Source organism: Lemur catta, chromosome 15 (genome assembly GCF_020740605.2).
Source record: "Lemur catta isolate mLemCat1 chromosome 15, mLemCat1.pri, whole genome shotgun sequence".
NCBI classification, from domain to species: Eukaryota; Metazoa; Chordata; class Mammalia; order Primates; family Lemuridae; genus Lemur; species Lemur catta.
Window position 1 is genome coordinate 52,624,355 of NC_059142.1, and position 24,959 is coordinate 52,649,313.

Below are 24,959 nucleotides of genomic sequence, written 5' to 3' on the forward strand. Positions count from 1 at the left end.
CATAAACAGCCAGACAGCTAAACTTCTCACCATCACTTGTAATTCACCCAACAGTGCACACTTGCTACACGGTGTTGAGAGGGATACACAGTCCTGCCTTAAGGAGTTGTTCCTTATTGTGACGTCGCTGCTGAGTGTACCATAGCAGGACTGAAGGTTGCCCGTCTGCTGGCTGGATTGCATGTATTTATTAATACATCATAGGCCAGGCCCGGTGGCTCACGCTTGTAATCCTAGCACTCTGGGAGGCTGAGGCGGGTGGATCATTTGAGCTCAGGAGTTCCAGACCAGCTAATTTTTCTATTTTTTTAGTAGAGACGGGGTCTCGCTCTTGTTCAGGCTGGTCTCAAACTCCTGAGCTCAAGTGATCCTCCAACCTTGGCCTCCCAGAGTGCTGGGATTGCAGGTGTGAGCCACCGCACCCAGCCATGACCCTGTCTCTTAAAAAAACAAATCACAGCATTAAAAAAAAAAGCATAGCAATTTAGTGGGTCCCAAACCAAGCTGTAAGTTGCTGGTAGGTAAGATCCCTCTGAAAGCTGTTCTGCAAGAGTAGAGAGACACAAACTGTGCACCTTACACCCCACTTAGCATTTTCCTCCTCTGCCTTCCCGGATGGTTTCCTCTCCGATGGAAGGTGAGAAACTCCTCCCTGATAAAAGCTGCTTTGGAAGTAATAGTGATTTTATTAGTTGTCCTTGGGTCTGCAGGGGGCGATTCCCAACCCTTCCACCATTCTCCAGGCACCCTCCAGCAGCCTGGGCAGCCCCCGCAGGTAGAGGACAGCAGAGGCACGCTGGGCAGAGGCACAGGGAGGTGGCAGCAGCTGGCTGTACAGCTTGTGCGTCTCCCCAGCACCAGCGCCCTCCCCTCTGAGGGAGGCTCTCGCTCCTTCCCTCTTCACTCCCACTGGGCTGTAGCTTTGGGCAGGTGAACAGCACAGGGAGGAGCCTTCTCTCCTTGTCCCTCCCACACCCCTCTCGTCCACAGCTCCCTCCCGTGCCACTGGTGGGGCACCTAGATGAGGGAGGAAGAGGAGGCCAGTGTCCACACTAGTTGGTCTAGTTGGTCTTAAGGGCAGTGCTGGGAATGGGGCAGGAGCTTCCTGCACACCAGAGAAGAGGGGCTGGCTGAGTTCCAGGAGCTCATCAAACTGTGAGGTAGCATCTGGCTGGGTGCTCTCCCTGCTGCCACCCTTCCTCGATTCTGGAGGCCAGGAGGCCCTTCTCCAGGTCTCCAGTAGGGAGGGGACCTGTCAGGCAGTGAGTGAGGGAGGCTGCTCGTGGCATCCCTTGAGAGAAGCCCCTTCCTCAGAAGAGGCCCAGGCAAAAAGATCCCACAACCATCTGCCTGCAGGGGGTGGGTAGGGGTGTCCCACAGAGACCAGTTGGAGCTAAGACCCTCAGATCTGAGCTGGATGGCTGTGGGGGAGAGCCAAAGCCGTGGTGCTACAGTCTTGGCAGCTCGGAGCCCCAGAGGCATGGCTGTGGCACTTAGAAAGGACACACTTGCACGCTGTCCACAGGAAGGGCTATAATCAGGCTCCAGGCACCACCTCCACCGAGCTGGTAGCCAGAGGGTGGTGTGAGAGAGTCAGGGTCAGAGTCCTCCGCTGAGACAGCTGGGGCCCCTCTCAGGCTCAATGGGATGTCACATTGTAGGATGCTTTCTTCAGGGTCTCCAGGAAGAAATGCTCATTCTCCAAGAAGTCTCGGTCCTGCGAGGCAGATTTGGATCAGCAGCCACGCTTCTGTGAGCTGAGAGAGAGGTGCAGCCCTGGATCCTAGCAGAGCCAGCCCTCACTCGGGGAGCCCCCTCCCCACGTCCCCCCGATCCTGCCTGGCTCTGGGAGACAGCAGAGGCTGTGAAAGAGCCTGGGGCATAGTCTCAATCCTGGTGAGGCCACTTGTTTGCTAGAGAATTTATGAGCACAGGACTTCATGTTTCTTTTCTTTTCTTTTTGAGACAGAGTCTTACTCTGTTGGCCTGGCTAGAGTGCATTGGCGTCATCACAGCTCACCACAACCTCAAACTCCTGGGCTCAAGCAATCCTCCTGCCTCAGCCTCCCAAGTAGCTGGGACTATAGGTGTTTGCCATCATGCCTGGCTAAGTTTTTCTAGTTTTGGTAGAGACAGGGTCTTGATCTTGCTCAGGCTCATCTTGAACTCTTGACCTCAAGCAATCCTCGCAGCTCAGCCTCCCAGAATGCTAGGATTATAGGCGTGAGCCACCTCGCCTAGCCTCAGGCTGGTCTTGAACTCCTGGTCTCAAGTGATCCTCCCACTTCAGCCTCCCAAAGTGCCGGGATTACAGGTGTAAGCCACCCACGCCCAGCTGTGATTTCATGTTTCTAAGCCTCAGTTTCCTTGTCTGGATAGTGGAGATAATAACATTTCCTACCTCAGAGGGCTGTGTGAAGCCCTTAGCATGGAGCCTGGCACACAGGATATGCTTCCTAAGTGACATCTGTTGTCATCATTACTACAGGGCGAGGAGGGAGATGGACCATGAGGTTGAACTGAGATGATATATGCAAATCACTCTGTACAGAACCCAGCCTAGAGGACAGGTCTCACTGAGCAATCTGCCTTAGTCTCCTCCGTGAGCTGGGGTCAGCTCTCTCCGGAGCCCTGGTGTGCTTCTTCCTGCCTGACTGCTTGTCACCCACGTGAACACGAGGACCTCTGGGTCCCGGAGACACTCACCTGCTCGGCCGTGTGCTTCAGCAGCACCAGTTTGGCATGGAGGTTTGAGGTTCCTGGGCCCGGGCTGGCCAGTGGCTGGTTGCACTGAGGAGTGGCAGCAGGAGCCATGAGGGCTGCAAAGGCCAAGGAGGAAGTCAGGGACCAAAACATTGGTGGGAAACCGGGGTGGACGTGCCTTATTCCCCAGGCCTGCTCGCCCACTCCAGTGGGTAGACCCTGGACAAGTGCTCTGGGGGCAAATGGCACCAACTGAAAAGCCTCTGTGGGAGGCTCGTGTGTGTTTATCTGGCAGGTCCATTTCTAGGAATTTATTCAAGGGAAATAATCAGGCAAAGGTGCAAGGATGTATGTAGGGAGATTTTCCACTGAGGAGCTGTGACAGCAAATCACTCGGTACGGAACAGCCTCATAACGGAACATTGTGCCAAATGAGAATTGATCAAGTATTCAATTGCTGAGAAGAAAACATGCTCCACGTGTGTATTACTGAGTAAAAAAGTCAAGTTCTAAAACAGTATGATACAGGCCGGGCGAGGTGGCTCATGCCTGTAATCCTAGCACTTGGAGGCTGAGGCAGGCGGATCGTTTGAGCTCAGGAGTTCGAGACCAGCCTGAGCAAGAGCGAGACCTTGTCTCTACTAAAAATAGAAAGAAATTATATGGACATCTAAAAATATATATAGAAAAAAATTAGCTGGGCATGGTGGTACATGCCTGTAGTCCCAGCTACTTGGGAGGCTGAGGCAGGAGGATTGCTTGAGCCCAGGAGTTTGAGGTTGCTGTGAGCTAGGCTGACGCCACGACACTCTAGCCTGGGCAACAGAGTGAGACTCTGTCTCAAAAAAAACAAAACAAAATGATATAATCCCAATTTTGTTTTTAAAAACATATATACCAGTGTGGAACATTATGCACCAAAATGTTAAAAAGTGGTTCTCTTGGGGCTGGGCGTGGTGGCTCATGCCTATAATCCTAGTACTGCAGGAGGTGGAGGTGGGAGGATCGCTTGAGGTCAGAAGTTCAAGACCAGCCTGAGCAAGAGCGAGACCCTGTCTCTACAAAAAAATAGAAAAACTAGCTGGGTGTGGTGGTGCATGCCTGTAGTCCCAGCTACTTGGGAGGCTGAGGCAGGAGGATGGCTTGAGCCCAGGAGTGTGAGGTTGTACTGAGCTATGATGACACCACTGCACTCTTATCCTGGGCAACAGAGTGAGACCCTGTCTCAAAAAAAAAAAAAAAAAAGGTAGTTCTCTTTAGACTAGGAAGTGGCATTGAGCAATTTTTTTTTTTTTTTTAAAGAAATGGGGCCTTACTCTGTGGCCCAGGCTGGAGTGCAGTGGTGTGCCATCACAACTTGCTGCAACCTCAGATGTCTAGGCTTAGGTAATCCTCCCATGTAGCTGGGACTACAGGTGTGCACCACCACACTTGGCTAATTTTTCTATATTTTATTGAGAGGGTGTCACATTATATTGCCCAGGCTGGTCTCGAACTCCTGGCCTCAAGCGATCTTCCCATCTTGGCCTCTCAAAGTGCTGGGATTACAGGTGTGAACCACAGTGCCTGGCTGATATTTTAAAAAGTTGTTTCCCCACCTCTGTTTCTGATTTATTTCTCTAAAATTAACATGCATTACTTGTGTAAAAAAGAAATACTGAGATGACTTTAAAACTCAGCTTGCCCTCTAACTTGAGTGGTTGGAGGATGTCCTGGGTGCTCCTGGCCTTGTCGCTGCCAAGAGGACCGGATGAGGCACCGTCCCTCCCTTTTGGAGCCACTCACCACTCAGGCTGGAGGCTGCCAGGCCTGGGGCCTTGGGGAGCAGCCCCGTGAGGCTGGAGGGCAGGTCCTGTCGTGCACGGTCCAGCTGCAGCCTCTGTTGGGCTAGGCTCAGATGCTCCTGTGCCCATCCCCCAGAGAGAAGGACTCAGTTGTAAGGGCGAGAGGATGAGGGGCCTGGGGAACCGGAGCTGGGGAGCTGGGAGGAGCCTTGCCTGGTGCACGTGCTGTTCCTGTTGCCGCAGCCGCTCCTGCTGCTGCTGCACCACCTGCAGCCGGGCCTGCTGCTCCGCCTGCACCTGCCGGGCCTGGCGCAATGCCCGTTCCCCCTCCTCGTACTTCTCCGAGGCCACCTGCAGGAGGCCACCTGGGTCAGGGCTGGCCGGGGTGGCTGGAGCTGCGCCCATGTGCCCACATGCCCAAGCACCTTGCTCATGCTCTCCACCTCCTCCGAGCGGAGCCTGATGCGCAGGGCGGCGGCGTTGACCCTCTCCTTCTCCAGCCGCAGCTCCTGCCGCTCGCGCTCCAGGGCCTCCCTCTCGGCCGCCAGCTGCTCCTCCTTGGCCCGGAGCTCGCTGGCCCGGATCTTGAGCTCGGCCTGCTCCTGCAGACGGCAGGGCCCCGCTGCATTCTCCTTTCGGGAGCCCGGCTGTGCTCTGCACAGGATTCCGAGGCCCCCGCTGTCCACCCTGCCCCAGGGAGAGGGTGGTGGAGCAAGGGGCTTCTGGGATGGGCCAGAGAGGCCTAGGGCCAAGCCAGGGAGCTCCCACGCAAGCCACATGACACAGCAGACGCAGCTTCTCTGAACCTCAGTCTCCTCATTTCTAGAAGATCTCAGTCATGGGGGTATGATGAGGACAAATGGGAAAACGTGTATAATGGGCTTGGGGAAATACGAGGAAGCTGATGGTATGGACGCTGTTTTAACTCCTATGTCCAGACGGAGGCTCTGGGCCTCACCTTGGCCAGGCTGACGAGGGTGCTCTCCCGCTGGGTGTCCACCTGCAGTGCCTGCTCCACCTGGCGCTCAGCCCGCTCCTTACTCAGCTGCTGCTGCGCGAAGAACTCGGCCCACTCGGCTGCCAGGCGCCGGCGCTCCTCCCCACACTTGTGCATGACGGACTTCTGCTCCTCCAGCAAGGCACTCTGGGACATGGCGGGCGAAGGCACAGTGTGAGTGTCCCTTGGCACAACGGCCGTGTCAGCAGCTAAACGCGGTGGCTGCACTCACCTTGGCTCGCTCCAGCTCTGCCCTCTCCATGGCCATCTGCTGGGCCATGACCTTCCTTTGCTCCTCAAGGGTGTGCTGCATGGACTCCACCTTGGACTGCTCGGCACGCACTCGCCAGCGTTCCTGCGGGGCCCGGGACAGGCTGAGTGTGCCCCCCACCCCCGGGGACCAGGACTGGCCGCTCCCTGAGGAGCTGTGCAAACCCACCCGCACCTCCTGTGCTATGCCACAGACACCTCCTGCCCAAAGAGGCACAAAATGAAGGGTACCTGGGAAGGACTGTCAGAGCCTGGCCCCTGCCATTCTGCCTGAGGGAAGACCCAGTGGCCGCCAGCCTGGCCAACTGAACCAAGGCTAATGGCTCAGGAGGGCCAAAGAACAGCAATATCCTTTCCCCCTGTTCCTGGCCTATGCAGGTGCTTAACACAGTTAACAACGGACAAAGTGAGCAAATACAGTTCATGACATAAAAGCACTTATGTCTCTGCTGATATGTCTACAGGGTATAGATTATGTGATCAGTGGATGTCTCTGGCTAGTAGGCAACTTTTATTTTCTTCTTTATTGTTTCCTGTATCTTACTTTTTTTAATAAAGTGTATTATGTTACAACCTAGTATAAAAGAAAGAAAATATAATTTTTAGAGACGGGGTCTTGCTACATTGCCCAGGCTAGTCTTGAACTCCTGGCCTCAAGTGATCCTCCCACCTTGGCCTCCCAAAGTGCTAAGATTACAGGCAGGAGCACAGGCTTAATTTTTAAATAAAGCTTGCTCTTACATATGGAAAATACATAGGGAGTTCCAGTCTGTCTGTTCCAGCTGAGGAGGAGGGAATGATGTTCAGTGGGCAAGAGTGCCTATCCCAGTGTCACAGGCATCAGCTGATATGGAGGGTGGCCCTGGGATGGGTGGCAGTGGGGCCTGCGGTGGCAGACAGCAGGGAGGGTGCAGGTGGGGGGTCCAGGCAGGTGGCCCCTGTGTGCTCAGGGGGCCAGTGCTGGGACTGGGAGCACGGAGGCAGGGAAAGCAGGAGGGACATTCAGAGGAGAGGTGAGCCTAGGGAGCGAGCGGCTGAGGAGCTGAGGTCAGAACTGCGGCCATGCCTGCCGGTGCCCTAGGAGGGGCCCTGAGGCAGGAGCACGGGCCTCACCTGCTCCAGCACCCGGCTCTGCTCGTTCAGCCGCACCTCCATCTTCCCGATGACCTCCTGGAGCCGGCTCCGCTCCTCCTCCATGTCCCGCTGCTGCCGGCCCAGCTGCCCCTGCAGTGCTGGGGGCAGCCCACAGGGCGCTCACGGCCCACCCACCTTCCCGCCAAGGGGGCCCAGGTGGCTGGGATGGGGGTGTACCTCGCAGCTGCTCGTCTCGCTCCCGGGTCCCCAGCTCCCGCTCCTGGGAGGTGGTGAGGTGCGAGGCCTCCACGCGAGAGGACAGCTCGTTCAGTTTGCTGGAGAACTTCTCCATCTGGTCGATGATGCCATTCAGGGACCTGGAGGACGACTGGGTCACGCTGTCCCGGGGACCCCTAGCCCTGGCCCTCGGGTGGACAGGGCCTGGGTGGTGCACGTACCGTGTGTGGGAGGTGGCACTGGTGACCGCATCGATCTCTCGGTCCTTCAGCAGCTTCAGCCGCTGCAGCTGCTCCTCGTGGTCCTTGCGCATGTCCAGGATGGACGCCCTGAGGGGCAGGGGTGGGGACGGCCCAGGCAGCTCTGAGCAGGACCACTCGGGCGGTGCGGTGGACACTGAGGCTGCCTCTGAGCGGTCCCTGCTGACAGGGCACTGCCTCAGTCTCCCCAGCGCCTCCATCTTGGTGCCTCAGTGCTATGTGCTCTCTGAGGAGGAGATTCCTCCTGTTATTCAGCAAAGGACACTTTACGTAAAGGAAAGAGCTGTGCGCGTGACGCTCTCTGCCCATCTGAACAGCCTGAAAGGCCTGCTCTGCCCTCGCTGACCTTCGACTCTCTTAGGTACCTTTTTTTGGTCTCACTCTTGTCTAGAGAGACAACCCCGTCAACATAGGAAGCAAAACAGCACCCCTTTCCCAGGGTGGCTCTAGTCACCAGCCTCTAGCGGTTAGCAGGTTCGGGGACTAACCGGTGCTTAGTTAGGCCCTCGGTGCTCGCTGCTGCCAGGCAGGCTCCCCACCCGCCCCTCCTGGGCCCTCACCGCTGCAGCTGCCGGAGCCGCTCTATCTCCTGCTCCTTCTCCTGCTCGGCAGCTGCCAAGCGCCGCTGGTGCTGGGCTGTGAGCTCGGCGCGGGCCTGCTCGGCCTCCTGGCAGTGCGACAGGTACTGAGCTGACAGCTCCTCATTCTCTCTCCGGAGTCGCTCCTCCCGCTGCTGGTACGATGTCTCCAGCACCTTGACGCGGCTTCTGCCAACAGAACACCCAGCTGTGGGGCCCAGAAGGCAGAGGGCCACCACCTAACAAGGCGTTTGGGGTCAGCGTGGAGATCCAAGGCAGAGCTGGGGCAAGACAGGAGCCCCGGGAGGCCCGGGCAGGCCACGGGCAGGCGCCAGGTACCTGTGCGCGCTGTCGATGAGCTCCAGGTCCGCCTGGTGTCTCTGCTGCAAACTCTCCAGCAGCAGCTTGTGCTGGGCCCGCTCCAGCTCCAGCTTCCGCACCTAGGACACGGCAGGAGAGCTGGCGTGCAGGAAGGTGCCGGCTGGCACGGGGGTCTCTACTCCATGCGCTTTGTGTCTACAGCTCCTCCTCCTTCCTGGGGAAGCTTCTGACCATTCTCAGTGACACCCTCCCAGCCACCCTGCCCCTCCTGCCAGCTGCCCCTCTGCCCCTCACCTGGGCCTCCAGCTCGGCCAGCTGCACCTGGCTCTGCAGCAGCTCAGCCTGGAGCTGGGCAGTGCCGCTCTGAAGCTGCGCCTGTGCTGCCAGGAGCTGCTTCTGGTACTCTGTGCCTGGCAGCAGGCTCCGCGCCAGGGACTCTGGGAGCAGGGACTGCAGGAGAGGAAGAGGTGTTTCAGGTTAGGAAGGGGACAGGGACCCGGCTGAGCTCAGCTGCCTCCTGGTCCTCTGCTCAGTGGACTTCCTGGGCCCTGCACCTGATCTGTGGCCGCAGACAGGGGACAAGGCCGTCACACACACGGCCAAGGATGAGGCCTTGGAGAGTCACGGTCACTGCAGCTGAGCAGGCCGCACAGCACCTCCCCCTTCAGGTCTGGTCAGGAACATGGGCCGCCCTCCCTGCCTCCAATGTCCTCCCCAGTGTGGTTTCCAGCTTCCGAGACAAATAGCCACATCCCACCAGAGTCTCAGCTACAACAAGAGCTCTGACACCGGCCCGAAGCTCACATGCTGACACTAATCTAGATCCTGTGAGCTTCCCTCCCCCACAATCTTCCTGTGACGTGCTCCTGGGGGCCACACCTCCCAGGCCCAGGTGCCAGAGGTGACTGCCACACCTGGGAAACCTAGACAGAGGCACGTGGGAGGATGGCAGGGATTAGGAGGCTGGCCAGACAGAGCGACAGGACCTGCAGCCCTGCTTTCTGACTGAAGCACTCCCAGCCCCCACCTGGCCGCCACCTGAAATCCCCACCGAGGCTGCCAAATTAACACCCAACTCTGCCTGGGAGTAGCAAGGCTAAAAGTTCAGGAAAGTGCTGGGGGGGATGCCAGTGTGGACAGGCTGACGTCATATTTGGTATGTTGGACACATCCTTCCTGCCAGGTTGTCAGGTCACAGGGCTGATGCTGCCTCTGGGCACGGGAGAATTGCTCCCTGGGCCTGAGAGCTGTACCTGTTCGCCCATCCTCCCTACCTGGCCAGGCACAGGAAGCCCTGTGGGTTCCTGGGAGCTCGGGACACAAACGGCAGGCTCTGAAAAATCAACAGCAGAGAGACGAGCAGGAGGCCTGAGGTCTGGGACTGTGTGTGTCTAGGAGGTGCCCCAAAAGCAGCTCAAAGCACCTCCTCCCACCCAGAGTGAAGTCCCCCAAACAAAGCAGAAAGCAAACCTGTGCTGGAGAGGTCTCCAGGGGCCGTTCCCATCTGTAGGACGCCTGCAGGGAGGGCCAAGGGGGCCTGTTTCCAAGTCACAGAGGACCTGAGGACAGGACATAGGGATGGGGCCAACGTGAACAGCCTTCTGTGTGGGACCTGGGCAGACGGGGGGCAATTGACTAAGGGGGGGTGTCTCGGCTGTGCTGGTGGCTGGGAGATGGGGACCTGCCTCAGAAAGCCCTTCCATCAGCAGGCCTGCCCCAGGTGTCCAACACCACAGCCAAGCACGCGGGAGCCCGCACAGTGGTCTGCCATCCGTGTCTAGACCTGCGCCACCCACCGTGCCTCACTCACGCTCAGCTTGGCTGCAGACGTACCCCGAGACGTCAGGCCTGGCAGGCGGCATTTCTCGCGCTGTTGTTCCTGAGGCCCCTCCAGCAGCTGCTTGCTTAAGCCCTTGAGTGCTGGCAGCAGGCCGGCTGAGCAGAGGTGACATCAAAAGGGGAGTGACAGAAGGCCCAGGGGAGGTGGGAGGAAGATGGCGCCAGGATGAGCTACAAGCGTGAAGCCCTGGCTGACCCTTTTCCTGCTCCCACCGTCGTGTCTCGGGGGGGTCTCCTCCCAAGCCTGGGCTCCTGGGTCTGTAGGCTTCCCTTCCCCTCCCACCTCAGTGTCCACAGCGAACGGACGCTGTCCAGGAACTGACAATGGCCACATTACATACACTGGAGTCAAGCTCAAGTTCAGAGTCTTGTTTTGGCCCACTGGCTCAGCTTTCCACTGAGGCTCTGCACGGCCTCCTCCCAAGTCCAGCCACCCTTGGTGACACCCTCCTGTCTGTAACCTCCCTCCTCGGCTTCTCAGCTCTCAGGGTGGGCAAGGAGGCAGGGTCTTCTCTGTTTTGGCCTCAGCCTTCCCCTCAGCTTCAGGTCAAAGTCAAAGCTGCCCTCCTGACCTCACACCAATCCTAGGACTGGGTGATGTCCCTGGGCTGTCACAAGTTGCCCAGTTCACCTCCCCTGGGCTCTGGCCACGGCGCATCTTACTTCCTCTGGACTCTCCCAGCTTGCCAGCCCCTTTTGCCTTCCTGCCCTCAGAGGTCACTCACTGTCCTGCCCCACGGGATTGCCATTCTGTGTCTTCCCCTGGGAACTGCCTCGCCACTACTGTGTCTCTTCTAACACTCTCCAAGGGCACAAGGACATCTCAACTCACACCACATTCGCCTAAGCTGGGGCTGGCAGAAGTACCAACAGTTTGGATGTCGGGGTTGCCAGCCTGAGGGGCTGTCGGCAGGGTGTCTGCACCTCAGGGCCCCTCACTCTTCTGCCCAATCACGTCAGCACCTGCCTCACTGCAGGCAACGCGTGAGTGTCAACAACGCCCCAGACTCCTGTGTCTGCACCTGGGCCAAGCCAGGGAGCCAGAAGCTCTCCCTGCAGTGCCCAGGAGGAAGAGAAGCGGAGCTCAGAGAAGGCCTCAGTGCCTATAGGACGCTGCGTGTTGCCAACCGAGTCCGCAACAGGCAAGGCAGGCAAGGTGGGCCCTCGAAGCCCCACCCAGTCCCCCCTTCACTAGACGTAGCAGCCCAAGCCCGTACCTGCCAAGTGGGGGATGGCCTGCTGTTCCCACCACGCTTGGGCCCTCAGAGGCCTCAGTGCACTCCTCTCTGGCCAGGCCTTGCAACTTCTTCCGAGACAAGGCATGGCTCAGCCAGTCCTCCTCTTTCTCCTTGGATGCTCCTGGCTTGGAAGCCTGGCTGGCTTTGGCAGAGTACCGTGCACCCTCGGCTGGTGGCTTTGCCCCCGAGGAGGGCAGCCCAGCTGGGGCAGGGTGTTGGCTCACAGGAGGGGGTGCGGAGGGTGAGGAGGGCACTGAGCCTCCCCTTCGGGCCTCTCTGGTAGGGGAGGGAGGAAGCGGGTCCAAGCTGTCATCCTTGAGGCCCAACCAGTCGGCTCCTCCCTTCCTGGGCTGGATGGGGCTGGAAGCTGCTGGAAGGCTCTGTTTGGAGGCTGGTTCTCCTTTGGGCTCTGGGCCACCATCTGCTAAGAATCTACTTCAAGACCAAGAGGAGAGTGTCAGGCACGGGAAGCAGACTGTCCCAATTGTCCCCTTACGAGCTGTTCCCTATACTGCAACTCCTTGGCCCACGGTGAGGAATCGACTACGCCCAGTGACTCTGCACAGACAGCCCAAGGCCCAATGAGCAGCAGCTTCTGGACCAGCTCAAGCCACAGGGCACTGGCAGGCCGTGTGCTGTTTGTAGAACACCACAAAATATGGACATCTTGACTTCCATCACATGAACCACGGACAATTCTATCCACAGAGAACTGGATCAAATTATAACCATGGGCCAGGTGCAGCGGCTCACCCCTGTAATCCTAGCCCTTTGGGGGTCTAAAGCAGGAAGATTGCTTGAGGCTAGGAGTTCGAGACTAGCCTGGGCAACAGAGTGAGACCCTATCTCTTCAAAAAATAGAAAAATTAGTCGGGCATGGTGGCATGTGCCTGTAGTCCTAGCTACTGGGGAGGCTGAGGCAGGAGGATGGCTTAAGCCCAGGAGTTTGAGGTTGCTGTGAGCTATGATCACACCACTGCACTCTAGCCTGGATGACAGAGTGAGACTCTGTCTCAAAAAAAAAAAAAAAAAAAAAAAAATTGCAACCACAGACACGTGTCCAGAGGAAAATCAGTTGGCTCAAGTAGGTCCCAGGTTTTCCATCAACAGCCACTTTGCTACTTGTCGATTTGCTCAGCCACTGCCCATGTTGGTTACTGACCAGCAGCAGCTGGTTCCCATTCCGGGAGTGGGAGAAATGTCAGCGTGTGCACACAGCTACCGAGACAGAAAGGGAGGCGGACAAAGCCAACATGGCCTAATGTTAACAACTGCTGAGTCTGGGCAAAGGCTTGAAGACAGCTCCTGGTACTCTTCCATAGGTTTGACGTTACTTCAAAATACAAAGCCTAAAACACACACTGGGTGAAAACTCCACATTCAGAAAAGTCACTGATGTGACTTTTGTTGCAAACTGGGGGGAACACACTATCAGGACTGTCATGGCAGGTCCGACGGCAGTGTTCCTGGGGAGTGCAGCCTGAGAAGCCCCCGTGGAAGGCCAGTGGTTTTGCTACCCCTTGGGCTGTATGTTCCTCGGGAGCCAAGTGACATCACAGCCTCATGTGGCTCTCAGGGGCTTCAGATGGGGGTAGGCCTACCTTCTCCTGTCCTTTTGAGACTGGCCGGGGCACTGACAGCCTAAGTGGAGACAGGCTCCCGCTGGGGCCATCACCACCCCCTGCCCGGGCTGGTGGGACTGGGTGACCTCCTTCTCCCCCAGCACACGCGGAGCATAGGGCCCTGCACACTGTGGCCTTGCACACTGTGGCTTCCCACGCAAGGCTGTTGGAGGGGACCGGGGAAGGCTGCAGGGCCGTGCCTTCCCAGTGGCCATCCTGCCTCAGAGCCCAAGGCCCCTGCAGAGCCCGCTTACCTGACCGACTGCCGGCGGGACTGCCGGCCCTCGGAGGAGCCCACGGTGGGCTGATAGGCCCCAAAGGTGAAGTCCTCATCGTCCCAGGCATCTTCGTCTGTGAATTAAGGAGCTCATGACCATGATGTGGAGCAGGGTAAGCCAAACTCTTTTGCAGTTGCAGAACTCTTTATCTAAAAAAAGCTGAACTGGCAGCTCAACATATAAGATGACCAGAGGAGAAGCTGCTCTGGGGAGGGGGGCAACTGCAATATCATGGGGCCCTGCCCAAGATCCCCTGAGCCTAGTGAGCTGTGCTGTCACAAGGACAACTCCCAACAGATGGCCCATGGGCCGATGCTCTGAGAAACACTGATCCAGAACAGTGTTTTTCAAACTGTGAGCAGCTGCCCATTAGCGAGTGGAGAAACCGACTCCATGAGTCACAACCAGTGTATTTCTAAATCAAATAGCATCTCAATAAAAGAGTGTCGAACACCAGTAATGGTTAAGTATTATCTCACGACACTTTTGCCTCAGTTATAAATGTGTACCAGTGTGTGCGTATCACCGTGTAAAGTTTATTTCTCATCGCGGGTTATGGTAACAACCTGGTCTAGGGGCCCCCCTCCCCTTCCCTGATGACCCCCAAGCTTCCTCACCCTGTGGCCTCTGGTACTTCTTGTCTAGCTTGAACTCCCTGCGCTCCCCTGTGCCCGGGCAGGCCAGCAGTGTGGTGGCAGTGCCTCGCCCCAGCAGCTCGTCCAGCTTGGAGCGTGCAGGACGGGGCCCTTCCCTGCAGGACAGGATGCAGGACAGGGACGTGTGACTACAAGGGGCTCCCAGGGGACCCACACTGTACCCGCCCACTAGCCTTTCCCGGGACCTAAAGCAGCAGCCTGACCAGGGGCTCTCTGCGCATAGGGATCCTTACTGGCCTCCCATCTGCCTCCTTCCTGCACTGGGGCTGTCTCCAAACCCCAGGGCGGCCACGATGTCATCCCCGTCATCAAACAGTTCTTTCTTTCGGACAGGGGTGTCCCCAGGAGTCAGAGGAATAGAAGGACCTAAAAGAGAGAACACAGGCCCAGTGCCTGCAGCCATCTTGCCCTCAACTGTGATATGTGCACGGGAGGGGGATGTTCCTCTGCAGCCCTGACTGTAGGGGGGATGGCAGGCATTGCACTTGTCCGGTCTGCCCACGGGACAACCCCCGCCGCCCAGACTCACACATCCCACCTCCCTGTTCCTAGAAACTGATAATCTCTTTATCCTAGACCTTAGACCTCTGGTCCTCCCGCTGCTGAGGGTTCTGGTTCTGCACCTGCTGCCCCCAGGATGAGAAACAAGCCCACTCCTCTCTACCTTGATCTCTGACCGTGCCAGGGCTCTTGTCAGAAGCCGCCTTACTCCCTGTCACGGGCGGCTTCTTGGCGATTTTTTCCTCATCATCGGAGAGAAGTCCTGCCAACGGGTCCTCCGAGTCTCCCAGCAGAAGGGAAAGCACAGGTCAGACTGCAGCACTCAGTTCAGGAAAAGCAAGCCCAAAGCTGAGGGAACTCTCACTTGAGTCCAGATTTCCCACTGCTCTAAGACACGAGCAAGCCACTCAGTGCCCAGATAGGGCCCATGGTAAGGGGTTTGACACCCAGACAAGGCTCAGCCAGGGGAGAACAAGTCGGAGGGTGGCCTTGGGCCTGCCGGGCCCATCCTCGGCTCACCCGTGGGGCCTCTGACTCTGCTGGCTGCATGGCCTTTTGGAAATGTCCCCACGGCATCAAAAGAGAAGTAAAACATTCGTGGATTCATGAAGGGAAAGGGACTTTTTCCTAAAGTACAAGATCTTCATTTTGATACCCGGCTTCAAAATCTTTGTGAATGAGTGACCCAAATATTCCAGCCAGGACATCACTAGACCCTCTCGCTGGATCCACAAGGAGCCGAACCTGCGGCACCAGCTTTCTGTTCCTTGTAGGACACACACAGCAACCTGGCCTCGGGCAAGCAATTGTCACCCAGGCTACTCCATCATCAAACCAGGGTGTCCCAGAACCACGATGGGGGCGATGGTACCTCCAAAGGAAAACCTCCTGTACTGATGCTCAGGAGAGCTGCCGGGAGAGGGAGGTGGCTTCTTGGTGGTAATGGTATCCCCTGCAGGAAGCAAAAATAAGACAACGTTGTCAGCCTGGGTCCTCCCCCAACACCATGTTCTCGGGCCCCTGGGATGGGTGCACTTCTTCCTAGGAAGCTGAGGGCTCGTGGCCGTGAACAGCCACAGGAGGGGTCTGCACCTCAGTTCTCACACGGTTCCCACCTCCTGCCCTCCTCGTCAGGAGCCACTCCAAACAGGGACATGGGTTTGGGAGATGCACAGGCTACCCTATCACTGTCCGTTTTTGTTTTTGTTTTTCCTATTTTTGATTTTAGACATCCAGGTGGTACCAAACGACTGTCCACTTTAACGGACAGAGTTTCTCCAGGAGCTGCCCGTGTTGGACTGAGAGGGACTGAACAGCCCCAGGAAGGGAGGAAAGTCACCTGTCCCCTCCCCACTGCAATCACTTGTACACACACATGCACAACTGCTCCTGGGCCTCTCCACCCTGGGCAGAGAAAACCCACAGGACACCAAAAGCTTCCTTCTGAGCATCTTCCATGTCCCCAAGGCGTCCCCCGTGGCTTCAGGGCGCTCCTTCCCAAGCACCTTTCTCGTTGGCTATTAACTTGCCAGCAGGTCTGGGGTCACTGGGCAGCTCTTCTTTCCCAGGACCCTTTGCAGCTCTTTTGCTGGGGGCCGGGTTAGACTTCTTCAGACCGAAGAGGTCGGCATCCATGTCGTCCAGGTCCTAGCAAAGCAGGAGGGATGGAGATGACAGCTGACAAGGGGATAAGGACTCCCATCTGAGATGGGCAGCTGGCACCCAGGGGCAGAATTGTGAGAAACCACAGGAAAATGAGAAAACTGTTGAGAAAAAAGGTGAGTTAAGAAAGAAAAAATCGAACCAAGGTAAGCAAAGTGTGGGGAGGGGCTTCAGCTAATTGTTCTGGAATGAGAGACTCAAAGTCACCACCAAAAATTGAGTCAGTGGACTTGAGGGTCATGCCCAGGGCTCCCAGCTGGCTGGTCCTGGGAAGAGATTTCAAATTGGGTTTAAAGAAGCTGGTTCTGACACAAGAAGGGAACACACACCAATTCTTTAGAGCCCCACAGGGATGGAACTCAGAGCTCGGCCTTAACCCAGGGACTGTGGAAAAATGGGTTAATCAGAGGGACAAGAAAGAGGCCAAGGGTCAGACAGGAGGTGCTGCTGGCTGCAAGGGGAGGGAGAGAGACAGGAGGCCCAGGACAAGCTACCTGAGCACTGTGAGATTATGTTCTTATCAACTGTTCAAAACTGATGCTTTAAAATTCCTTTGCAAAGATCAGCTTTGGGCTTGATCTGATGACATCAGTCCCCATCTGAAGGGGACATGGCAGGGGATGTGGAGAGAAATACAGAGAAAGGGCAAGAACAAACGTCAGAGGAGACAGTCTCTCCTCTGTCCCCCTAAGTGGGGAGGAGGGTGGGGAGACCCAGCCAGGTGAGCCTTCAGGTAGGGCTGGCCCCACTCCACCAGAGGCCCATGGCAGAGACTGTCCATTCTCTGTACCCCAGGAAAACTGGTTTATACCCAGAGAGGTAAGAAGGCCAACAGCTCATTGGCTGAGCTCCATTCTTGCACCAGGACGGCTCAGAAACATGAGTTGTAAAGGGAGAAATCAGAGGGAGAATGAAGTCCTGGTAGGAAATATCACTACTCACTACTCCAGTCGTGCAAGCTGGTTCCTTACCTTTATGGCCTGGAGCAAAGCCTCTGGGTCTGCGTCTGAGACATCTGAAACCTAAGTCCACAGGAGGAACATTAATTAGTCAAGGCCCCAAAAAACTCAGGGCTCTGGCCCCTTGCTTTAGGGCAGACTTCTGGCAGGAGCAGAGCTCAGCCAAGGGAGCCTTAACAGGAGGGTCACAGTGTCTCTCGCATTTGGGCTTGGCTGTTGTTTCAAGTCAAACGTGCCTGGTTGTGGAGACCCAGAAAGCGCTGGCACTTTCTCCTCCTCCCAGCCTAGAGACCTCATCTCTCACAAGACTGAAATTCTGCAACTTCCCATGCACGTGGCTGGAGAGCTGGGTAGTTTATGATGGGAAAGGGGCAACCCCCAAGACTCCCACGCGTGCTAGGAGCTCTCCTTTCTAGCTCACCTTACTGGTGGGAAGGAGAAGGATGCTGCTTTGGGTCCACTCGGCAGCCCTTAGGAATTATTTTGCTTTAAGAACAAACTGGGCCAGTGCAGTGGCTCACGCCTGTAACGCCAGCACTTTGGGAGGCAGAGACAGGAGGATGGCTGGAGCAATCGTGCCACTGCCCTCTGGCCTGGGCCCTGGGTGACAGAGTGAGACCCTGTCTCTATAAAACAGCAACCTCCCCTGTGACAAAAGAACAAACTCAATGCAGAGACTTCTAAACCCTTCTGTGAGCAGCCCCTTGACCACAACGCCCATCTCACTACTTCTGGGGATAAGAAGAGAGGCTCAGGATTGGAGAATGGGCCGGTCTCACCTCGGCATCAGCTCCTGCCAGGCCTGCCCTGGTGCTGAAGACAGCATCTTCCTGGAGGGACCTGCAAAGGGGTGGAATCAGCACCTCCCCTCACTCCCAGGGCACTAGATGGTTCTAAAAATGGAAGAGTGGCTTAGAGAGTCCAGATGAACTTGGACAGACTTCTCCAGGACAACAGAGCTGCTAAAAGGTATTTCACGAGCCACCTAATGCTGTGATTTTTAACTTTTTTTTTTACAGTAGCAGAGCCGCTTAAAAAAAACGAACAAATTGCTAAAAACAATAGGTAAGAGGGAAAAAACAATCACCGTAGTTCTGACGAGAGTAGAGGGTGGGGCGCTCGCAGAGCACCTCTCTTCTCTCTCACCTGTCAGAAGAACCTTAGAACAAACACAATTTGAAAACCCCTGATCTAGGCCAATCCTTTTATTTGTGAGGAAAAGAAAAAAAATTGAGGCTCAGAGAGGTCCAGATATTGCCTAAGGTCACACAGTAGGTAACACACATAGGATGAGAAGCCCGGACTTCTAACCTCCACTTCAGTTCTTTCAACTCCCCCAGACGCCTCCAATAGCTGGGAGCTGAGGGAAGGGGTGGAAAATACTGACATTAGAAGCTCCACATGCCAAGCAGGAAGTGGGGGGTGGAGGGCAAAAAGCATCTGGACTGAAATAGGCCACGGGCCCCAAGCCGCTCTCATGCTTACTTCGTTCTGGCCTTTGAAGGAAGTGCTTGAGATACACCTGTGGTGTCTCTGGCTTGTGAAGCTTGTTTAACAGGCTTCTCGGGTGGTGTCACTGGCAAGAAAGAAAACAGAAGAGATGTCATTCAGCTAAAGAGAAGTGGAGTCAAGATGAAAAGGGTGGTGACTCCCCTCACCAAGCCATCTCCCAGACTGTCCCACTGAAAGAAAGGCATGTTTGGAGGGAGGAAACTGGCCCCATGGGCAGGTCCCAATGTTACCCCTTGAAAAACCTGAATAGGGAAGAGGGTGGTGAGTCAACTCTGAATGCCAGCAAGTGCCAAATGAAGAGCCCAACCCAACTCAACCGCACCCCATGGAAAAGCAGGAGGAACGACAGCATTTCCACTGCCCAAAATTGCAGGTTGGGGCCGGGCGTGGTGGCTCACGCCTGTAATCCTAGCACTCTGGGAGGCTGAGGCAGGAGGATAGCTTGAGGACAGGACTTCGAGACCAGCCTGAGCAAGAACAAGACCCTGTCTCTAAAAAAAGATAGATGAATTAGTTGGGTGTGGTGGCTTGCGCCTGTAGTCCCAGCTACTGGGAGGCTGAGGCAGGAAGATTGCTTGAGCCCAGGAGTTTGAGGTTGCAGTGAGCTAGGATGATGCCACTGCACTCTAGCCCGGGTGACAGAGATAGCTCTTGTCCCAAAAAAGAAAAACAGGCTGGGTGCAGTGGCTCACGCCTGTAATCCTCGCACTCTGGGAGGCCAAGGCAGGTGGATTGTTTGAGCTCAGGAGTTCGAGACCAGCCTGAACAAGAGCGAGACCCCGTCTCTACTAAAAATAGAAAAAATTAGCTGGGCATGGTGGTACATGCCTGTAGTCCCAGCTACTCGGGAGGCTGAGGCAGAAGGATCACCTGAGCCCAGGAGTTTGAGGTTGCTGTGAGCTAGGCTGACACCATGGCACTCTAGTCCAGGGAACAGAGTGAGACTCTGTCTCAAAAAAAAAAAAAAAAAAAGGAAAAACAAAAAATTGCAGGTTGGCATACACAGGCTTGCGCTTTGTGGGTTCCTGGGGGCCATGTGGGGGGAACCTAAGCCTCACTATCCCTGGTGAGCTTTGCATGACCATGGAGCCCTGCTCCTCAATATGGCAAAGAACACAAAGAAGAATGAATTAGTATCCAGAATATATAAGAAACTCTTACAACTCAACAATAAAAACACAAATAAAAAGGGTCAAAGGATATGGAACACAGACATTTCTCCAAAGAAGATATAGAAATGGCCAGTGAGCACATGAAAAGCTGATCAGTATCACTAGTCACTAGGGAAATGTGCATGGAAACCACAATGAGAACCCACTTTATAGCTGGAAGGATGGCAATAATCAAAAAGACAGAAAGTGAGCACTGGCAAGGATGTGGAGAAACTGGAACCCTTTTACACCACTGCTGGGAATGTAAAATGCTATAGCTACTTTGGCAAAGTGGTTTCCTCTAAAAGTTAAACATACGGTCCAGCAGTTTCACTCCTAGGCTTATACCCAAAGGAAATGAAAACATATGTCCACTCAAAAACTTGTACGTGAAAGTTCAAAACAGCATTATTCATAACAGCCAAAATGTAGAAATAACTCAAATGTCCATCAGCTGGTGAATGGATAAACAAAATGTGATCTAGCCACACTGTGGAATATTACCTAACCATGGAAAGGAATGCAGCACCAACACGCTATGGTGTGGATGAACTGAAGATCTTATGCTACAGGAAAGAAGCCAGATGCAGAGGCCAGTTCTTGTATGATTTCACTTTATACAAAGTGTCCAGAATAGGCAACTCCATAAAGACAGAGAGTAAATAAGTGGGGGTAGGGGAGGGCAAGGTTGGGGGGAGGGGAACAGGAGGATTGATTACTAATAGGCCTGGGGTTTCTTCAAGGATGATGAAAATGTTCTAGAATTAGATAGTGGTGATGGTTGTACAACTTTGTGAACACCATTTAGCCACTGAATTGTACACTTTAAAGGAGTGTGTTTCATGGTATGTGAATTATATCTCAATTAAAAAAAAAAACAAGCCTAAACCAGGGGATTCTTGGGAAGAAGCACTTACTATCATCTCCCAGGAGGTCACCGAGGACATCATCAATGGAGCCTGGAACAGAAAAGGGGCCACCGTGACTTCAGGAGGGAAGAGTGGCTCTAACACAACTCAAATGCAAGACTTGCCCGAGGGTTTCTGAGCCTTCAGATGTTGGGACTTTGGCTTAACTCTCCCTTCACTGGCCACGAGATGTTTCCCACATCTCTAGCAACAAGTCAAAATGCCTTGTTGAAACACCCTAGGGCAGAATTTAAAATAACTTTCTGAAAGGAACACAGTATAGATTTTCGGTAGAACTTACATTCTACCTGCTTTCCCATGACACACTGGCCCACAATCAGTCTTCCAGATTCTAAACACAGCTCAGCGCAGCTCTTTGGGAAAAGTGACCAAGACTTTTAGGCATCTGCAAGGTTCTTTCAGACCAGTAGCCTCCTGGTACCCTTCTATCTGAGACGCACCCCTCCTTCGCCACTTTCTGATGGAGGCATGTGGGGGAAACCTAAGCATGAACACTGAATTGGTTTTCCCGTCTGGCTTAAATGCCGTTAGCATCCTTAACCCCAACCATTGACTTCTGGATTCAGAGCCCAATGAGAAGGATTCTTCCCAAAACGCCGTCTCATATTTATTTCTGAATTTCTCTGAGGGCCAATGAAACAGTACAAAGAGTCCCCTAGAAAGGCCAAGGCTGCCTAGGGAATTACGGCAAAAACAGCAAGCCTTTCACTAAGAACATTTAAACACAGACATGTCTAAATTATTTTTGGACCCAAGGAAAAAAGATACATATTTGGCTTAAGGGTGATGTTCCATCTCTCCACTCACTTTTCAATCCCTTCTTGGTTTTTGGTGCCTAAAATGGAAAAACAAATCATGTCAGCAAAATCAGTGAACATGAGCTGAAATCAGAAATGCAGAATGAATTGTTTTGCCTTTTGCCAAGTCACCAGAGCCAGGAGCACCAAAGGCATTTCGAGATAGAAATCCTTTATGGTTCCCTGGAGTTTCTGAGAACAGACTTATTCAGAGCATGAAAACAGCCCCCACTAACCAGCAGTGGGTGCCAGTGGGTAGGCAGGAGTTTCTCCTTTCCCCTGATGTCCAGACCTACACACAAACCCTTCCAGCCAAGAGGTCACGGGACTGGAAGTGTTTTCTTCTATTCCATGCCCCTTTCTCCTTCATACCAGAGACAAACACTTAAAAATGCTCCCAGCCGGACACTGAGGCTCAGAAGAAACCTTGCTCACTGCTTAAGTCTGATACAATGCCACCTCCCATCACTCTTCTCCAAGGACCACAGCCCGGTCCTTGCCACCCAGCCCCCAAAGCACTCCATGCAGTCAAGACCTCGGAGGGGTGTGGGTGTGGGGTGTGGAGCAGCGTTGTCATTTCCACACATCTGCCTCTGCGCCCTGCCTACCATCTCAAGGTTCCCAGATCCTCCACAGCACTGTGCAGCTCAGCTGAATTCTGCCCACATCAAGCTCATTTTCCCTAATGAAAAAATTAAAGCGGTTGCTTAAAAACAATGTAGCTTTAACAGTCCCTGAGTCCAAGGGTCATCAAGGCTTCTCTCACTTTACCCATTCGAAAGGTCAAAATTTATTTGCATAAATTAAAAATTCCTTATAGGGGTGCAATTCAGGTAAGAAACAAAGTGCTCCCAGGCTTCAGATTACTCGGACAACGTGCAGTGGCCACCATCCCTTACCAAGAGGATGCGGGAAGTGGCAGGTACCCATCTCAGAAAGGGGGTGGGTGCCTGGCTCAGTGGCTGAAAGCCCTTCCCAGACAACACGCATGGTACTTTCTGGGCAGCATTCAGCACAACAGGGGGCGTGAAGCTCTGGTTACCCCCTGACGCGATTTTCAATGACGGTGGAAATATTTCCTTTCACTCTGGCTGTACATATGGCTCACCCCCGGGAACAGTTTTCCTCAGTGTTAGCTCTCTCCCTCCTCCTCCTCCACTATGCCAAACCCTCCTGGGGCACGCCGGGGAAGCAGGGAGTCCGAGGGGGTCCTGTCCTGTATTAGAAAGCGTATCTGGGGTTACTGCAGAGCCCCCTCTGAATGCGTTTCTGTTCTGTGCAGTGGCAGCTTTCACCACCCACAGGTCCAAACGTGTTTTGTCTCACAACGCATCAAGGAGCTTTGCCGTGTCCTAGCGATCCTGCCCCGACTTCCCAGACCGCGGGAATTTTCTAGGAGTGGCTGCAAAGGCCAAAGGGCCGTAGAATAACATCGCGCCGCCGCGTCAACTCAGCCAACTCCGGAGCAGGCGTTTTGCAAACCGCGAGCCCGCCCCCGGTCCCGAGCCTCCGCGCCACCCAGCGCGCCCCCGCTCTGCGCGCCCAGACACCTCCGCCCGCGCCTCTGCTCCCGCAGCCCCCCGAAGGCTCCCGTTACGCGCCGAGCCCCGCAGGCCCACCCGGCCCCGCCGCTCCCGCCGCTCCCGCTTCCGGCCGCCGGCGCCCCCCGCCGCCGTGCCCGGCCGCGCGCAGGACGGGGCATCCTGGGAGCTGTAGTCCGCGGCCCGCCGCCCGCCCGCGCCGGGGCGGAGGGGGCGCCGGGAGGAACCACATCCCCCAGGGGCCCGCGGCGCAGCAGGCCGGGCCTTGGCGGGCGGCGAGGCGCGTTGCTAGGAGCTGCCACCGCGCCACTCCGGCCAGAGGGCGCCGGGCTCAAAGGCGCTCCTGGAGGACCGCGCTCTTCTGAGGGCTGACTCGACTCGTGGCGGAGTGGGGGCCGTGGGAAATGTGTTAATATTGCGAACCCACAAATAATTATGTACTTATTCCACACTCCAAAGTTGGAGGGAAGTGACCCTCGTGTTCAATGATCAAATCAAAGCTGCCTAGCCAGAATGGAACCCAACACTCACCCAACAAAAAGATACATAACGCTTTTTGTAGTGTGTGCTAATTAGGGATTTTATTAACGGTTATTCAGTTTCACAAAGGAATGAACAGTTTGTGGCTTAGCTTATCCGCAGGCCAGGCAATGCTGGCGGGTCATCGCTGTCCAACCGCGATTCGCATGCTCTGGCCCCGTGCAACTCCGCGTACGCCCGCCCACCGCACCCCCGCAAGACCCAAGCCAGGGTTCAGGAACAATACAGGCTGAATGCATCTGTCGGGGAGGTACCAAACTCAAACCACAATGGTAAAGCGAAATAAGGTAGCAAGAAAATTACACACTCCAAAGGATACAAGTCATTTAGCTGAATCCATAGCAATTGGAAATAAAATGGTATTTATCAAGTAGTCAAAAGTCTAAATTTGTTTTTTTTTTTTTTTTTTTTTGAGACAGAGCCTCACTTTGTTGCCTGGGCTAGAGTGAGTGCCGTGGCGTCAGCCTAGCTCACAGCAACCTCAAACTCCTGGGCTCAAGCCATCCTACTGCCTCAGCCTCCCAAGTAGCTGGGACTACAGGCATGTGCCACCATGCCCAGCTAATTTTTTCTATAAATATTTTTAGTTGGCCAGATAATTTCTTTCTATTTTTAGTAGAGACGGGGTCTCGCTCTTGCTCAGGCTGGTCTTGAACTCCTGACCTCGAGCGATCCACCCACCTCGGCCTCCCAGAGTGCTAGGATTACAGGCATGAGCCACCGTGCCCGGCCAGCCGTCTAAATAGTATGTAGAAGATCACACATTTGCTACCCCAAAATGATCTATCAGTCAACAGTATTGTAGCAAAACAACTTATTTTGGTTCAGAATTCTTAAAATCACTCCAAATTTTCCATGATCTTCCCAAGACAACTAATGGCCCACTTATGGCCAAACCAAAAAACCCAAGAATCTGGAATTTGCAACATCTAGTAACTCTGAAAAAGGTTCAGTATATGTTTCTGTGTTTACTATCATAGACTATAGGAATAGGTACTGAAATTTCTAAGTGTGGCCAAATAAAAGCAAAACTCACCATCAACATTTTAAAAGAAGTCATTTTAGTCATTTACAGTGGCTTTTGCTAATCCTCCAAGGATGTAGTAAATAGTGCACTAGCTGAGATGACCTCCCTGCATTATTTTATGGAAATGATCAAAAACTTTTATCTAAGTCAGGACAATCAACAAGAGTTGGTCTCAGGTAGAATCAATTTCTTAGCACACCTCTCTAGCTGTAGTAGCAGCTACTGCCTAGAGACAACCTATAAACTGCAGGCATACCTTCCACACATATAAAAAGATTGACAAGTGTTATAGACCACCTGCACTTAAATTCACTTCCTTTCTGATAAGATGGAAAGAACTCAAAAAGAGAGGTGGGACTTTGAGCAGCAGGTGTCTAAAGAATTGATTGTCAGAGAACTCCAGGATTATGAATTTGGACAGTTGTTTTTCTCCAGCCAAAGCCCTGAAGTGAAAAAAATCCAAGAATTAAGATCTAATATGTT

The 24,959-nt window shown here is 54.5% G+C and overlaps 1 protein-coding gene across 10 annotated transcripts; it reads right to left on the bottom strand.

Moving 5' to 3' along the window:
• Positions 1-663: 663 nt before the first annotated feature.
• On the bottom strand, positions 664-23,006 carry FBF1 (Fas binding factor 1). 10 transcript variants are annotated; one of them, XM_045569956.1, is made up of 29 exons: positions 22,988-23,006; positions 21,977-22,050; positions 21,379-21,406; positions 20,560-20,601; positions 18,465-18,555; positions 17,759-17,819; positions 16,992-17,042; positions 15,864-16,005; positions 15,230-15,310; positions 14,522-14,641; positions 14,091-14,223; positions 13,819-13,952; positions 13,178-13,274; positions 11,281-11,736; positions 10,058-10,159; positions 9,695-9,783; positions 9,499-9,557; positions 8,519-8,674; positions 8,243-8,343; positions 7,886-8,092; positions 6,868-7,394; positions 6,496-6,536; positions 5,717-5,839; positions 5,446-5,631; positions 4,913-5,089; positions 4,701-4,838; positions 4,489-4,606; positions 2,707-2,819; positions 664-1,717 (listed from the first exon to the last, which is right to left on the bottom strand). In XM_045569956.1, the coding sequence occupies exons 2-29, from the start codon at positions 21,977-21,979 to the stop codon at positions 1,640-1,642; spliced, it is 3,654 nt and encodes a 1,217-aa protein (XP_045425912.1). In that variant the 5' UTR covers positions 21,980-22,050; positions 22,988-23,006; the 3' UTR covers positions 664-1,639. The 10 variants fall into 10 exon arrangements, 9 of the variants coding, with proteins under 9 accessions (XP_045425912.1, XP_045425913.1, XP_045425911.1 ...); XM_045569957.1 differs by lacking the exon at positions 22,988-23,006 and adding an exon at positions 22,919-22,951; XM_045569955.1 differs by lacking the exon at positions 22,988-23,006 and adding an exon at positions 22,477-22,912.
• Between the last annotated feature and the right edge of the window lie 1,953 nt (positions 23,007-24,959).